At 40.6% G+C, this 14,211-nt stretch overlaps 1 protein-coding gene across 5 annotated transcripts in view; it reads left to right on the forward strand.

The window, feature by feature from the left end:
• Window positions 1-14,211, forward strand: part of tmem178bb (transmembrane protein 178Bb) — an 83,914-nt gene that overhangs the window by 33,514 nt on the left and 36,189 nt on the right. For all 5 annotated transcript variants that reach the window (XM_071201814.1, XM_034074960.1, XM_034074961.1 and 2 more), the window contains one exon: window positions 7,370-7,483. In XM_071201814.1, the coding sequence (XP_071057915.1) occupies window positions 7,370-7,483 (114 nt within the window). The remainder of the gene's footprint in view (window positions 1-7,369; window positions 7,484-14,211) is intronic.

The raw sequence follows: 14,211 nt of genomic DNA on the forward strand, positions 1-14,211 counted from the left end.
AAACTTTGTTCCTCAACAAACTATTGGAATAATACCATACAATCTGGTATGGAAGTTCATGGTCTTCAGAAGATGGTTCGACTTACATTTGGTGACTCCCCTTAACATTTTGAAAGGAACACTCTTGTCCAAAATTATCACTTGTCAATATATATTGTTTACAAAAACATAAATAACACGACTTTATGCGTATTGGTAACATAATATGGGTGGTATTGCTTCCAAAAGCTATCTCAGATATTTAGAAGTTGGACAAAGTGAGGGAATTCAACCCCAACATCCCAACACTGAATCTGAGGGAACAGAAGCCTCAGATTGCTTATCATAAGAGGAAATAGGAAGGGTATATTTCAAGGTTGTTATGTAAATAAGTTATTGGGCTTTTTTCTCAACTTAGATTTGTTGGAACATATTTTAAACTTGAATTGACTGAAAGTGGGTTTATTAACGCATGAACACTAGTGTGTAATATGTTTACAGATATATTTAAGAAGTACAATACAAGCTCAAATTTGAATTGTGGGCCGCATTCCATTATACTTTTTTAATTAGCTGATTCAAAATGGCCCGCGGCCCGCATTTGGCCCCCAGGCTGTAGTTTCGACACCCCTGGTCTATTCTATAATTGAACCATTATCAAATTGTTTGGTCAATGTATTGAAGCTGTTTTGACATTCAAAGGCTGTTGGTTGTCTGAGGCAATAAAAAGCCAATAAAACTTCAAAATCTGCTCTCTGACAGAGCTCACTACCGATGGGGATTCCCACATTTCTTACAAGCTAGAGTCTTTGGTCCCCTGCATGATGTGAAAGCACGTTTCCTTTGAAGTATGAGAGATGTACCACAGCACCTCTTGGCGTGTCAATAACAGGAAGAAATGGTTGTTTGCTCCTTTCATCTGGTAAAAAACTGTCGAGTTAATGGACTCCAACTACTTGTCAGGACAGGGCCCGCAGTCCCCACTTCCCACTCTTTAAACCAAAGTACTTTTTCTACGATACATCCAATCCTGTCCTCATTGCAGCAGAGGAACAGCCTTTTAAAACCCTACAATGTCAGTGCACATAAATGATCCTGTAGATGTTATCCCCTGATGGCTTCCGTAACGTATATGTGAGCAGTATGGAGTATCAAGCAGTGGTGAGCTGCTTTCAAATGAGCGCTTGGGCAATAGAAGCTCTTTGCCAAAATGCTTTGATGAGCCTTTTGTTAGGGTCATCAATTTTATTGGCCCATTCAGAATCGCTCTAGGTCTCATCAGGAAAATCAATACCAGCTTCTGCTACAGACAGATCACCAGAGCCATCTTTCTGCTCAAGCCGTAATATCAGCAGAGTGTTTTTTTTAAAGCCAATGGGATTTCACAGAGTTAGAGTTTAGATCTTCCAACAGTAAACAGGGAAAGCAGCTCTGAGGCAACATGAGACGTCCTCTGGGAGCCTTAAGGCAAGCCTTCACTGAGTACATGGATTACACTTAAACCTCATTGATTAATCAATATTACATTATGATGCCAGGGACTAAGGTCAATGAGGGTAAACATTTCTTGGAATGTATTGAACAGAAGCATCAGCTGTGAAAGATGAAGAGGAGGACATTTAAAACCAGAGGACGTCCACTACTCCTGTCCACATGTCATAGTGTTAATGAGTAGTGCCTTGCATGGTGTGAATGTGTGAATATGAGCAACCATTTGTAAACTGCTTTGTCCATAAAGGCAGGTAAGTGCATTCCATTTACCATTTAATAGGATATCGGAAGGGATATTTTGAACCCTATAGTTTGGATTTACTGCTTACTGGACATATTAGTCGAGATATGGGAAAACAAGAAGTTTTGGAGAGGTGGAGCTCGAGGGATGCGTTTCCAGTGAAACGCATCCCGCGTTTCACTGGAAAAATACATAAATCAAACAAAGGGATTTACAACAGCTGTACTCCTTTTGACACACTACTATCTTTACAATAGATCAAATATTACAAAACCACAACCAATGGACACATTTGAAGTGATCAGTGAAACTATTGAAATTGGTTTCCTTGGATACAGCCGTCATTATAAACAAGTGGTTACCATCTACTGTACTTCAGCTTTGGTTTCAATAGTGGCTTTGCTTGCTCACACACTTTTGACAGGCTAGATCTCATCAGACAAGCTGTTTATACTCTAAGCATAACTGCTCACTCTTTTGCTTGCACTATTCAAGCCTAAATGTGACTCAATATATATTTTTGACCTCCTGTTAAGACAACTTCTTAGCTACCAGTTTATTAAATGAGGTACTACACATTTTTATGTTGGGATCCTTTTTAAAACCTGATCTTAAGGATTAGTACCGCACTGTAGTAAATACACATTTTAAGTTGAAGTTATTGTTTTAACATAAATATTGTGACAGCAGCAGTTATGTTGTGAATTACGAGTTTTAAAAAAAGAACCGCTTTTAGTAAATGCACGGTTCTAAATTAAAGTTGGCGTGTTTCAAGTGGTCAAATTGCAAAACAGCAAAAAACTGTTTCCATCAATCTATACCCTTTAATTTTAAATTAACTGTTGAAAATATGTGAGGCTATTACGGTGATTAAAATTAGAGGTTATTTTGGTTTTTATTAATAACTGGCAATCTCTACTGCACAAGCCTACAGTTTGCACCGTGGTTTCATCACATAGTCTCTTTGTGTGAGCAATGGGGTTCCGACTGCCTACTGATAAAGATAGAGTCATGAATGGATCATTACCATTGTCAGCAGTTATGGTTTGCTGTGTGTGTGTGTGTGTGTGTGTGTGTGTGTGTGTGTGTGTGTGTGTGTGTGTGTGTGTGTGTGTGTGTGTGTGTGTGTGTGTGTGTGTGTGTGTGTGTGTGTGTGTGTGTGTGTGTGTGTGTGTGTGTGTGTGTGTGTGTGTGTGTGTGTGTGTGTGTGTGTGTGTGTGTGTGTGTGTGTGTGTGTGTGTGTGTGTGTGTGTGTGTGTGTGTGTGTGTGTGTGTGTGTGTGTGTGTGTGTGTGTGTGTGTGTGTGTGTGTGTGTGTGTGTGTGTGTGTGTGTGTGTGATCCTGGTTGTCTCCGTTAGTGCAGTTCAAACCTCCAAGGACTCCGATAATGCAATTTTCAGTAAGCCACGCAGCCTTGCCGGAGATAATTAGAGCAGATATGCAGTAACAGTGTCAAAAGGGAAGCAGCTCATTCTCCACCAGCCAGAATATTACAGTCGACATATGAACATACAGTATTAGAGCATGTACAAACATTGTAAAATACCATTAAAACGTTTTGACGCGCGGCTTTGTCAATGCGCAATTCAAACATGCTTAGCAAATAAATCATGATGTACATGTTATGGATCCGCTCCACTAAGGAGATAAAAATAGATGAAGACATCGATTTGGGTGGCTTGATGAGGAGGCTGTAACCTTTCGAAAAAAACAGTGTCATATTTCCATCATGTTTTCCACATCATTTCATTTGTATGTTGAGTTGAGCTCTTTTAATCACATACTCTTTGTGTGTCCTCTTCCTCGATGATTAGATGGAATTCAATTGGAGAAATAGCGCCACAACTGGTAACCACAAACCGCACAACTCATTCCATGTGCACCCATATTGGTAGTTGGTGAATCCACATTTTATTTTCCCCATTATCTGGACATTTAGTCGAATTTTGCATCACATTTGCATTGAAACTTAGCTATAGGAGCAGAGTTGGCTGTAATCTTAGGCGCGTTCACACCGCAGTACTTTTCCCACTTTAGTTCCGAAATAGTTCCGAAATGTTGCGTTCACACCAAAAAGAGCCGGAACTCAAATTAGTTCATGAGAACCTTTTTACCCCCTTTTCCGTCCTTGCTAGAGAGCAGGGGCTTTCGTGGGAGAAAAAGGTTCCTATGTCTGATTGGCTGGGCGGATTGCAAACCACGCCCCGTAAAACTCCCAAAAAGTTTTGTGAAGCCGCCATTTTATTATCCTCGCATTAGCATTAGCCCAGCGGGCGGCAGTATATGCCGTGAAGTTGTTTGCGGCCTGCCAGTAAGCCCAAAGCAGAAGAAGAAGAAGTGACGTCAGCGGCTTCATTTGCCTAATCCACCCCCAGGGACTTATTCCGGTGTGAACGCGATCTGTACTTAGTTCATGAGAACTAAAGAGTTCTCATGAACTAAGTTCTCATGAACCTTTGTGGGAAAAGTACCGCAGTGTGAATGCGCCTAATATTACTTTAGTCGGTAACGGAGTAGTATAACGCGTTACTTTTATAATTCAGTAATCACACTACAGTTACTAACATTGCCCCGACACGCGTTACATCGTTACTTTTATAAAATAATCACACTCACTGACAGAAAAGAGGGGTTTCCGCCGCAGGTTTATATGCATGTAGGCCTATGTAATCTGCGCGACTTGCGAGACCACATCTCCACGTGCAGTGCTGCATAAACATGGAGAGTCTTTTCATCTGTAAACTCCCTCAACGGGGCCGCTCGCTCTCTTTTGTTGATCACCCTCTCACGGGTGAACAGTTCAATGCCCCGCTTCATTGTAGGAATTCTGCCATGTCTCTACCACTTTAGTTTGACCATCTCTGTTACTAAGTTATGGAATACTAAATAAATAAGTAATTAGATACCTTACCGTTACTGCGCTCATAAAGAATGATAAGAATAATGCGTCTTGAACTGGTTTAATTAATTAGTGTCTTCTTTACGTTTCACAGACTGTTAGCTTGTTGTGGTAGACTGGTAGCCTATTTTAGAGCATATAAAAAGAAAGACTTGTGTTATGTCTTCCTTAATGCAATAGTAATTGGGGGTGCAAGTGGAGTCTCGCAGACGCAAAACTGTGGCGCGCTTACAATGTAGGTGCACCGCAGTCTGCGTGATCTGCCTGTAGGGAGGGGCGGGCCGGCCTTGCGAGTAAAGTAACGAGTAAAGTAACGAGTAAAGTAACAAGTTACTTTATGTAGAGAGTAACGAAGTAGTGTAATTTATTACTTTTTTTTTAAAGTAATATGTAATATATTACTTTTTTTTAGTAACGACCCCATCTCTGTATAGGAGTCACCAGGTCAATTATATCATGGACATTGCAGTTGGACAATATGGGTTTAAGACCATTGAGCACCAGAATATCCCCATCACAAGTAGTAGTTTCTTTAAATAATAATAACTTTACCTTAGTATGCGTTATTCTAGGTAGGAAGGAAATCCAACAACCGGACCTTTTTCAGCTGTTTATTACTGGACGTCAACATTTTAAGGTTTATTCTCTTATTGGCTATATAATATGAGTTAGATGACTGTCTTCAAACTACTAAATGAACTAAAACTTCCACTGTGTTTTCATGAGAGGGTTAGCTGTTGCAGAGTCCTGCACGGGTCTGATTTTCAAGACCCGCTCCCGCCCCGCACCTGCGACGTGCAATACCGAACCCGCCCCACCACCCGCACATATTGCCAATTAATTCCGCAATCCGACCCGACCCGTCGGCACAAGATCCGCAAACCGACCCGAACCCGCATATCCTATATGAGCAGTGAAAACGTGCAATTATTAACACACGCAGTTGCATATTTGGCTCAAAAAGCGTGGGATGTTGGTTATTTTCTCCATCTAGGATGACACCAAAAGCCTCCCAGACGTTGGATTTCGCTCTTGAGGAAGTGTTATTGACAATACTGTATTCTCCGAGCTCCGCCTTCACCTCAGCCATTTCGAATGTGGCGTGCTCAGCAGCAGATTGATGCGCTGCAGAGGTTATGATTATGCGCGGTCCCGCGGGGGAGAGGTCTGAGGATTTAAATTATTATTTTAAGATATTTATTATGCAACACCCGCGACCCGACCCGCATCATCTTTGTTTTACCCAGAACCGAACCCAGAAAAAAGTGTTTGAAAAAATACCACCCGCGTATCACTTTTTTTGCAGGACTCTGAGCTGTTGTACTGTTGAACGCTGCTAGGGTTAGGGTTAGGGTTAAATATCAAACATAAGTCTGTTTTTTCTTAGTAGATACATTGACATAGTGGAGCCAATAAGAGAAGAGCCATCAGAATGGAAAAATACGCTATTAAGATCTGGTGGTGGGATCTATGATTGGTCATGTATTGACGTACATATACTGAACCCTGGTTCGCGGAGGACACCAAAAAAGTCCTGGAAAGACGAGGTAAACTTAACTAATGTGCATTTAAAAAAGAGGAATAGATTTGGCGAAAACTAAAAGGTACCACCTTTCATTTAGCATGAAGCACTGAAGGATAATTTAAAAAAGAAAGTCGAAACTGAGGTCATAGAAAACTATTTCTGCTAAAAAGTTAGCAATGATTGAGAGTCAGACCTAAACATTTCAGCTCACACTGCTCTGTAACTTTTATTCATGTGCCTTTTGTTATTCATGTTTTATTATCTTTGCTTTTAAATGAGTGTCTTTAGATGCCATTTTATAATATGTTTCTTAATGCTCTTAATGTCTTTCATTTTTGTAAAGCACTTTGAATTGCCTTGTGTTGAAAGGTGTAAATAAACTTGCCTTGCCTTACATGTGGGACCTTTTGCACAAAAGTTAAGGCACCTTGGAGAGACCGGTTGTTTGTCATTGTCTTCAAAAACAACCATAATGAGTGGTTTTTAGTCACGCTAGCAGTGGGGATCTTAGTATGGCTTCATCAGTGGCACTTCAACGGTCCTGACTGGAACATCTTTTGGATGCCATACATGTTGAATCACGCATAATAAAACAGAGAGAGCAGTCATTACTCACACAACCTCTTGTCAGGCAAGTGTAAACCCAAGTGGTTATAAGTGTTTGGCCAAACAATCAATGCTGTCTTTTTGCACCTTAGAAAACTTTGATTGTTGTTCCACCATTGTGCTTCAGTATTTCTACATCTCAGTGTGTCTCCATTCATTCAGACATCTTTGTGACTGTCAGTTTGACTCAGGTCTACATTAGCAGTGAGTAATTTCATCTATCCTGCACACATCACCCAGCCAGGGGACTCTTAGAGGGTTTTATAATTATACACTGAACAGCTCCCTTGACTGATTCGTTAATAACTTTTGAAGAACACATCATTTCTCTAAAAGCTTTGTGTTAGTCACTGTAATAGAAATACGTGTTGGAAGGGTTTTTCAGACCCCATTCAAAAGAGACTCATACAACAGCAGATTGCTATTGTTTCGGGAAAGAAGAGTTATTTGTCAGTGTCAGTGTATAATTAATATCTGCAAACATAGCCTCGTCAGCTGATGACACTGTGGAATAAAGCTATCTTCATTCTTGCTCTGTGTGTCACCAGTGGGGATCTTATGTAATAACTCATGAGTCAGTGATTTTTCTCTATTGAAAAGTAAATTGTAAATTGTTTTTTCTTTACAGGTTCCATTACAAGGTGCTCCTACATCAAGTATCACTACTCCTCGGCTACGATACCTAAAAACATCTCCCCCAACATCTCCAAGACAATAAGGCAGGACGAGTGGCACTCCCTCCGTAAGTCTGCTACGATTTAATTCTTTCTTGACAGCAAATTACTTTTTTTATACCTGGAAATGCATTAGACTGATTACATTTCATTTCTCTAACAGAAATACAGAATGTTTTTAAATAACCAAGGAAGATACATAGGAATACATTAGCCGCAGAATTATTCAATGCTCTGTCCTATCTTCAAATGTAATTGACTTTCCTCCCTTGAGCTTTCAGTGCCAGCTGTTAATCTTAAGTAGGAACGTGTCATTGTGTTCAAACATAGAGCACACTTTAGCCTTCATTTCATGTGATTTCTTCATTTGCTCTGGAAGTGTGCTGTACTATTTCATTTTCACTGCCCTCCTGGGGTTAGGGTTAGCCGCAAAGTGTTTACTTGATTTAACTCTTTGTTGTCGTAGTTCATTTAGGGAAATTGTTGCAGGAATCAAACCAACCACATTTCCAGTAAGGTGCAATCTCTTTAAGTAGTATGCCATTCTGCTGGTCAATGATCAATTATCGTTGATGGTACTTTTATTTCAAACTGCATTCATCCATACAACCACTTCCCGTTCCTCTGCAAAACATTTCATGTGCCATGTGTTACAGACAATAACCACCAACCCTTTTTAAAGAAATGCAGTTCAAAACTACATATAGGAAGTATGACAATAACTGAAAAACTAATTTAGAACTGGAATACTATTAAAAATCCTTAGATATTGTGTCCATCTTGACTCTGTAAATCTAGCTGCTCTTGGTGACGTGACCTTTTTTTTACTGGATCAAATCCTTGCTCACATTGGGTAGAGGCGGGGTTCAACCTGGACCCTAAGTCACCACCCTTAGATGTTAAATGTCACAGATGTTAGGTATCAAATTTAATGTAAAGTTTTTCATGACATGTTTTAAACCCATGCATGGTTCCAAGGGCACACATGCTTATGGAGGCTCTGTGGCAAAGATCGTCAAGTTCAAGGACTAACAACATTGACATGGTTTTGCAATTGACTGTGCAATCCAACCTAGGCTTCCTCAATAATCTTTGATAGTTTGGTTAGTGAGTTAATCAGTCTATTCAACCACCTGGTTATGTTTCCAAGGATTAGTTCCAGAGCAAAAGACTGAAGACTCAATTCATCCTCATGTCATTGTATACCTTTGATTGACACTTTGTTCAAAGCTAAGTTGACCAACTGACTTTTTTTTTAGAGCCATTATCAGGTTGTACTGTACATTGAAAGAGTTCAACAGTCAAAAGCATCTTGATATGAAATTCACAAGGATTAATTCTCCATTTTGGACGTTTACTGAGTTTTCCCCTTTTCATCCAAACTCAGTTTCAAATGTCAAATTTGCACATCGTATATCTCAATTTATTGTAATGACATTTGCTAAAAGCAATCATGTTCCTCAGGGCATACATCCTTTTTAGTTTACAGTTTTTACACCAAGGGCTTTTCCTTTTGTAGCCCCTCAAAACAAAAGTTATATTTTGTACTCTTTTACTTTCAGTTACGATATAGGTTGAGTCATACTAACTGCGTGTTTGTGTTTTATTTGTCCATAAGTCCTTCACCTGTAGAAAATAGGCTTAATAGTTGAAGGGCTTCCTCTCCTCAGCTCTGTGTGCCTGTTAGATATCAGCAGAAGTGCTGTCAGAGGAATCTAACGAGAATATATCTCCTTTAAGATACCTGCCATTCATGTCCGTTGTAGCTCTGGGCTTGTTGTAGCTGAGTGGAAACACACTTTGACCTCAAACTGTCACTGTCTTGGTCTCAATAGCTCTCGACTGTCAAGTGACAGGCTTGGGAAAACACATCGTCTCTCTCTCTCCTAACGTCAGAAGACTGCTCTGTTTCTTCTGCCTTATTCCCACCATGCATCTCTGTTCTACAAAGAAGAAGGAGAAAAAGGTTTCCGTTTAATGGCTTATCAGCATCAAATCCATGGTAGATGATTATATTATGTTTGGATTATTGTATTAATTGAAAGGTTTATTTCCAGGCATTTTATTTTATTTACCATCCATTGAAATAGACATGCCTGAGCAGAAGCCACTGTTGCTTGTCTGCTGTTGAGGCATACAGTAGGCTTTCAGAGGACCTTTTTTTCCTCCAGCCTAAATTGGCTAAATCAGTGAATTGCATTTGTTGAACCGTTTATAGCATTACACTCAGCTCTAGACCAAAAGTTTCCCACCAGGAGATCATCGACCTCAAATAATCCATTGTAGATGGGCTTTTTACTTTCAGCCAAGGACAAAAGCGATAACATTATTGTGCTTAATGAAGGAGCTGCTGTTGTGTATGCAAATGCTCTGAAAATACTTAAGTTCTTCTTCATTTTCTACTTGGGTTGTGACTCATATTCATCGGGACAGAAAGAATGTGTTATATCTTCACTATCTTGGCTAGCTCTGGAAAACACATAGCTTATATTTATGGCTGGAAGGTCACCCCTCTCCAGTCAGAGATGTTTAATGTCCTTATTACCAGGCCTATCCACACAGCATCTTATTGTGAGATAACTCCACTCCTCTAACCGATGGCCCTGTCACTACGATGTGGGTATGAAAAGAAAAGGAAAAAAGCAATAGGCAAAAGGGTGAATAAACAATGCCCTGTCCACTGAGTGAGCCGATGTGTTCACTGCCGAATCAATGAGAAGGGCCAGATTAAATCACAGCACTAAATTACCCACTAATTAGAAATTGCATGTAGGCTTTGAACTGACGAGTCTCAGTGGATCTGATCTAATACACATTCAGATGGACCGTCCTGTAAAAGCTGGTTTCGTGACTATCCGTGACACACGACTAAAAGTTTCAGCTCTGTTCACTCCAGCGGAAAACCTATGTCTGATGTTGCATGGCAGCTGGATTCCCATAATATCTCGACATAACACAGATCGTGAAATCACACACATTTCCATCTTGTCAGTCTGTGTCCAATCCCACATGGCTGCACAAAAATCAGCGTTCTACCAGGAGCCACTGACAGCGAATATAGTTACACTTGATAGGAGTAAAACAATACGTCATGGAAAGACAAATGCATTTACATCTTTTTGACAATTGGCCCATTTGTCTAAGGTTGCATTTGATCCAAATCAGGCATTGAGGCGATAAGCATAGGCTCGTAAGAGTGTACCTATAGGCAGGGACGGTTCTAGGGGGGGGGGGGGCAACAGGGGCCAGTGCCCCCGTAACACTGACCAGGGACCCTCCTGTGGCCCCCCTCCAAAAAAAAGGTTCGAATATTACGATTTATTGGGACTAAATCAAATCAGAGACCCGGATGTACAGTGGAGATTCAACTGTTCATAACCTTATAAAAGCAAATATTGTTTATGTTTTTTAATTAAATTGTCACTTAAAGTTACTAAAACAAATACTCTAAATGAAAAAAACTACTGAAACAAAGGACTGTAACTTAAATGTACTAAAACAAATACCTTTACAAAAACAAATACCAATTACTGTATTTTATGTTTATTTTACACAATTACTTTATACTGTCTTTGTCTTTTTAACCCGCTTTTATTATGCCTCTCTCATGAAATAACTGGCCCCCGCCTGGCCCACCCAGTAAAGTTGGTCTAGGACCGCCACTGCCTATAGGCCACAGCAGTGTGACGTCGCATCGCGTTTCTTCAAAGGTTAATTCTGTTTCAACTTTGGGGCACATTTTCTTTTTCGCCGCACTTCCCATATTCAAATAAAAAGGGAGGACCTGCGTTTTCACCGCCTGATTTGGTCTAAATAAGCCTAACACACTCTGTGCAGCAAGACCTTGGAAGTGGAAGACCAACTACTGCTTTTCACGGATGAGTAACTCCACTTCAGCTCAGCCATTTAAGACTGTTTGCTCAGCAGGCAGCAGAGTTTAATAGTTTGCTGTTCAACTTCAGAGATGTCCTGGACCAAATCCACCCACAGAGCCTCAGGCCTTATATGGATTAAATAAGAATGACAACCTAGTCTTGACTTTCATGAAGTGTGTGAAATTGAGCTCAGGCAGGCCTGACAATTCTTCCCTCTCCCATTACATAGATTTGAGGAAACCGTGGGGTGACATTGACACCGCTTCAAAGACTCAGATATGAACACGATACTCATTTGTTTCCGTCAGTCAAAAAAGCTGCAGAGGCACCACAACCAAAACCCTCTTTTCTGTTGCTGCTGAACATCAAAGCAACAGCAGAGAGTACACAATATCCCTTCTGCCACCCCCATTGTCTGTCACAGATGCAGACAGCACAGCAGTGAGGATGCACACATTTTTTGACACTGGCTTTTAGAGAGGAAAGGATGAAAGGAGGTTTTCTCATACTGCAGCTTAGGGATTGTGTTACTTCAAAAGAAAGCATAAATTGTGAGCAGGGGAAAGCTGTCAATGAGTGACAGCGTATAATCCAAGGTAGCAGCTAAAGGTTGTGGCTGAGGCTAATTGTTCACCAGGCAGCCACTCCCACTCAATCTCATCAAGCTGATGTGGCTGCTGCAGTCGGTAGATTATGCGCTGAGCGGGCCTGCATGAAGATGACAGGGATTTAAATCATTGTGAAGCATTGATTCATTGCCATTTAAAATCGTTGTCGCTGCTTTAATACTGTAAACCTGATAAGGTAGATCCTCCAGCCTCCACCCCATCACAGGCTCTTTCACACTTCCAAACAGCACAAACAGAGAGTGTGTTTTTGGCTTTCTTGGCTTCAACTAGTGTGATTCGTCAGTTGGCCAATCTATGTTGTACTTTCCGGAGTTTTTGTGGCATTATTTAAGTTTGGATAAGCTGATTTGGAGAAAGCAGCAAAATAAAGATTGATTTTGAAAGTATCTAACTAGGAGATTCAAGCCAATCGTATAATAATTTTGAAAAAGGAACTTTGAAGATGCAATAGACTGGTATGCTGAGTAAATGTTTGTTTTTTCTGTATGGTCTTGTATTTTGGCAGAATAACAAGGACCTAAAGTCAGAATATTTTTAAAGCTTCAGTTCTGACTGTACCTTTTTTTCTTGCTCTCCAGAAACTGAGTACTAGAAGTACAAAATAAATGTGTCTACATAACAAATATAACATGTCTATAAAGGAACAAGTGTTACTTCAGCTGTGGCTCAGGAGATAGAGTGGGTCGTCCACCAATTGGAAGATCACCATTAACTAGGGGTGTAACGGTTCACAGAATTCACGGTTCGGTACGTTCCTCGGTTTGGAGGTCACGGTTCGGTACGAGTTCGGTACAACAAGAAAAAGTAAAAAAAAACTCCCAAATGCATAATTCCAGGTTTGTTGTTATTTATTTTTGAACAGTAGTGCAAGTTTCAGTATAAAAATAAGGAACTCAAACATTTTGAATAATTGTACTGTACCACACACACTCAGATGGCCATATTATCTATAATGGCTGATGTCAAACAAAAAAGAATGTCTTGAAAATATTGCACAATAAATAATAAGAAAGTGTTTCAAGGGCGCATAGCCGTTGAAATATGTCAATAGCTTCCGTTATTTATTTTGGTCTCTCGGCTTTCATGTCTATTGGCTTCTTAAAAACAGCAGTTCAAAAAGCTGTTGAACTGCTGTTGTCTTCTGCCGGGCTCCGGTGATTGGCAAATCTGGATGATGCCTTCTGATATGATTTAGCATGTTTGGCGTGTGTTACCATTTGCATGCCGCACCGCTGTCGAACAACGCCGACACACCGTCCTCGTCCGATCCACCACTCGCACTCCATCGTTATTGTAGTCCACAGGGAACCCGAAATGTTCCCACACAGCTGATTTAAACGAAGAAGGTGGGTCTTCTAGCTCCTGTGTCTTATCTGAAATCGTAAGGAGCCCCCTAGGGGACATGGAGAAGAAAAAATAATAGTATTGCGAGATCTCGCAAAACCCCGTTGCAGTTTGTAGACGGTCCCTAAGCACTCCTCTCCCTCCTCAAGCTGCAGATTGTGACCAATTATTGATGTTTAGCTCGGATGACGGCGCGTATCAAACTGTTCTGATCAAAACGACTCTGTAGCTCGTTGTCTACATTGCTATGATTGTAAAGTAATGTTGTTTGCATTTTTACAACGTAAAATCTCGTCAATCTCGAGGATTCTGGCTTCCAAGCCAATATTTCAAGGATACTACGTCATTGAGTGCCGCCGAAGTACTGTTCCAATCTCCAGTATACTTGGAATTCCACCGAGGCCGCGTCCTTGGTTTGGAGGAAATTTCGAGGCTGCACATGGGTAGACTTCGCGTCCTTAAAATCCCTACAATGCTTTGCGCATGGACCAATTTCGAAAACCCTTGCGGAGAATGGCTGAACCGACGCAGCACACATTTAAATGGAAGTATGTAGTGGCGTAGAACATGTGTTGGTAAATATGTTACTTTGTTACATTTGTTATCACCAAAAATGTGTTCTGTGAAAGTAAAGCAAGTTCATAATTAGATAGACATCGTGAGGTATTTATTTTCAGTACAGTTTATGTTGAAACCGTTAGAGAGAGTGGCACACTTGTTAGCCTGTTCCATTCCTCTTTGTTTTCTGAAGCCGTGGCTTGGAAGTATACTTGCTTCGTTTCTGAAGTAAGTGACTTGGAAGTACGCGACTACCAAGCCAGCATCCTCGAGATTGAGAAACGGCCACCGACAGTGTTTTCTTCTTGTTCTTCATTTGTTGTTTAAGGGCGGCTGACAAACAGCTTTTAGGCGCAATACCGCCCCCTGGATAGTGTAATGGATACTGCC

Source organism: Pseudochaenichthys georgianus, chromosome 23, assembly GCF_902827115.2.
Source record: "Pseudochaenichthys georgianus chromosome 23, fPseGeo1.2, whole genome shotgun sequence".
In the NCBI taxonomy this organism is placed as follows: Eukaryota; Metazoa; Chordata; class Actinopteri; order Perciformes; family Channichthyidae; genus Pseudochaenichthys; species Pseudochaenichthys georgianus.